Source organism: Esox lucius, chromosome 24 (genome assembly GCF_011004845.1).
Source record: "Esox lucius isolate fEsoLuc1 chromosome 24, fEsoLuc1.pri, whole genome shotgun sequence".
In the NCBI taxonomy this organism is placed as follows: Eukaryota; Metazoa; Chordata; class Actinopteri; order Esociformes; family Esocidae; genus Esox; species Esox lucius.
This window is the reverse complement of record NC_047592.1, coordinates 2,393,430-2,396,337: the sequence shown is the minus strand read 5'-3', so window position 1 is coordinate 2,396,337 and position 2,908 is coordinate 2,393,430. Positions and strand designations below refer to the sequence as shown.

Below are 2,908 nucleotides of genomic sequence, written 5' to 3'. Positions count from 1 at the left end.
GATTTTTCTTTGCTACGTTACTAAGCTTGTGAGAAACACAGCTCTTCACAACTTAATGGTGTCCTATTTTTTTCCAGGCTATTTACAATGTAACCCCAGAAAAGCAGATGATAAGGGAGACAAATAGGGAAAGAATGAGAGTGGAAGAGCTGGGTTGGAGGGGGATGGATGTGTGTCGTACAGTGAGGCAGAGGAGATTGGAAGAGGGGGACAGTTACAGAGGAGGTGCTGTAGTCTGGATACAGAGGGGTTGTAAAAGTGAGTGATTACATTTTTTCAGCGTGTCAGGAAACATTTTAGATCTGTCAAGACTTTATTAGTGTACATATAATCAAACACATCTGATAAAACACATGTGCACTTAAGGTGCATGGAGGTGCTCATCCACTTACACCTCACGACACACACTTGAGTAGCTGTGTAGTTGTTGTATAGCTAGCTATGTGTGTTGTGTAGTTGTATAGCTAGCTATGTGTGTTGTGTAGTTGTGTAGCTAGCTATGTGTGTTGTGTAGTTGTATAGCTAGCTATGTGTGTTGTGGTAGGTGTACAGCTAGGGGAATGTGTGTTGTGTAGTTGTATTGTAACTGTGTTGTGATAGGTGTACAGCTAGGGGTATGTGTGTTGTGTAGTTGTATAGTAACTGTGTTGTGGTAGGTGTACATCTAGGGGAATGTGTGTTGGGTAGTTGTATAGTAACTGTGTTGTGGTAGGTGTACATCTAGGGATATGTATGTTGTGTAGTTGTATAGTAACTGTGTTGTGATAGGTGTAAATCTAGGGGTATGTGTGTTGTGTAGTTGTATAGTAACTGTGTTGTGATAGGTGTACATCTAGGGATATGTGTGTTGTGTAGTTGTATAGTAACTGTGTTGTGGTAGGTGTACATCCAGGGATATGTCTGTTGTGTAGTTGTATAGTAACTGTTGTGGTAGGTGTACATCTAGGGGTATGTGTGTTGTGTAGTTGTATAGTAACTGTGTTGTGATAGGTGTACATCTAGGGATATGTGTGTTGTGTAGTTGTATAGTAACTGTGTTGTGGTAGGTGTACATCCAGGGATATGTCTGTTGTGTAGTTGTATAGTAACTGTTGTGGTAGGTGTACATCTAGGGGTATGTGTGTTGTGTAGTTGTATAGTAACTGTGTTGTGATAGGTGTACATCTAGGGATATGTGTGTTGTGTAGTTGTATAGTAACTGTTGTGGTAGGTGTACATCTAGGGGTATTTGTGTTGTGTAGTTGTATAGTAACTGTGTTGTGATAGGTGTACATCCAGGGATATGTCTGTTGTGTAGTTGTATAGTAACTGTTGTGGTAGGTGTACATCTAGGGGTATGTGTGTTGTGTAGTTGTATAGTAACTGTGTTGTGATAGGTGTACATCTAGGGGTATGTGTGTGGGATGGCTAGCGTTGCGTATGAGTTGCGAGCTGACAACTGCAGTAGTTTGTCTCTAAGTGGTCGCCCCTCGATTTCTGGCCAACCAGATGAACCATCCAGGTAGTGGTATTGGCCTCCCACCGCATCAATCAGAGCTCTCAGCGAATCAGAAGCCAGTGTTAGATACTCTGCCCTCCGGAGCCCCGCCTCCTTCAGCTGGTCAGCGTGTGTTAGCGCCAGGAGAGCATGGCTGCTCAAGCTAGCACCAAACAGCTCCTAGACGTCGTCCGTAAAACAAGCATATTAGTAACGCCAACATATTACACACACATGCTAATAACGCGCACAAAGATACAATGTGTGTTTGTGGTGTGGAGGTGTTGTACTACCTGTGCGTGTTGGACGAGGTGTTTATTGTGTAGAGGAACATCAGCTCTCGCCACCAATACTACAACGTGGACCCCTTCACTTAACCTGGCCCCCAGTCCTCTCTCTGTCCCTCTCACCCTCCCTCCCTCCATATCTCTCTCCCCCTCCTCATCCCTCTCTCCATCCCTCTCTCCATCCCTCTCTCCAGTAGTTAAAGGAGGAGTGTCCATCACCCTCAGTCTAAGGTCTGTCTCCACTCCTCTCCTCCGAAAGAACTTCGGGAACGTCCGGCAGCACAGACGGAATTCCCGAGTCACGGAACTCCCGGACAACCCTGTCTGGAACTCTGTCCCTCCAATGAGAGCATTCCCCACGGAGCTCCTCCCACTCTGTGCTTCACCCAATAGCAGCACGTTCAGGGTCTGAACATTCTGGTTGTCGGGGAGACGGTTATCACCGTTATTTCCGTGGAGCCCTTGGTTGACCTGACTGCGATGGTCGATTCCCAAATCTTTTTTTTGGTCGACCTGGTTCATTGCTGTAGGGATTGATGGATCGATCCAATGTGTTCGAGGCCTTCCTCTCCCCTCAGAGTCTTGGCAACATGGGAAGTGGTGACAAGGCTGAATTGTTATCAAGCACAGTTCTGCCCACTCACCAGTTGGCTCAAACACACTCAAACACATTTACATTTAGCCGACAACGTGGCGCCTGTTCAGCTGCACCATTCTGTTATTAGTTACTCTAACAGGAACCATTTTCTATTCTGATGCAAGTTTCCAACTGAAGAAACCCTGTGGGGTCTGCCTTTCTTTTTCTGATTCACAGTTCAACTAAAAACACACAAGTCCCTTCTAGTTTAGTCTCTCCTAGTTAATAGTGTGTCCCAATTAAGAGTTTTTACTAGTTAATAGTCTCTCCCAGTTTCTCATAGTTAAGTGTTTCTCCTAGATAAGAGTGTTGCATCTTTAATGCGTCTGTCAGGATAATGAACCATTTTCTTACCTGCTCAAGTGTGGATTTATTCAGGTGAATTTACTTCATCTGGTCTGGTCTCAAAATGGTGTCTGGTAGCTTGGAGTTCTATCTGGTCTCTAACACCTCCTACCTATCTATAGTTTTGTGTGTGAGTGTGTTTTTGTGTGTGTGTGTGTGTGT

The 2,908-nt window shown here is 44.8% G+C and overlaps 1 protein-coding gene across 2 annotated transcripts; it reads right to left on the bottom strand.

Moving 5' to 3' along the window:
- Window positions 1-1,131: 1,131 nt before the first annotated feature.
- On the bottom strand, window positions 1,132-2,908 carry LOC106023979 (GTPase IMAP family member GIMD1). 2 transcript variants are annotated; one of them, XM_029117868.2, is made up of 3 exons: window positions 2,756-2,908; window positions 1,771-2,373; window positions 1,132-1,657 (listed from the first exon to the last, which is right to left on the bottom strand). In XM_029117868.2, exons 2-3 carry the CDS (start codon window positions 2,284-2,286, stop codon window positions 1,385-1,387), a joined length of 789 nt encoding a protein of 262 aa, XP_028973701.2. In that variant the 5' UTR covers window positions 2,287-2,373; window positions 2,756-2,908; the 3' UTR covers window positions 1,132-1,384. The 2 variants fall into 2 exon arrangements, with proteins under 2 accessions (XP_028973701.2, XP_028973700.2); XM_029117867.2 differs by having other exon boundaries at window positions 1,771-2,345.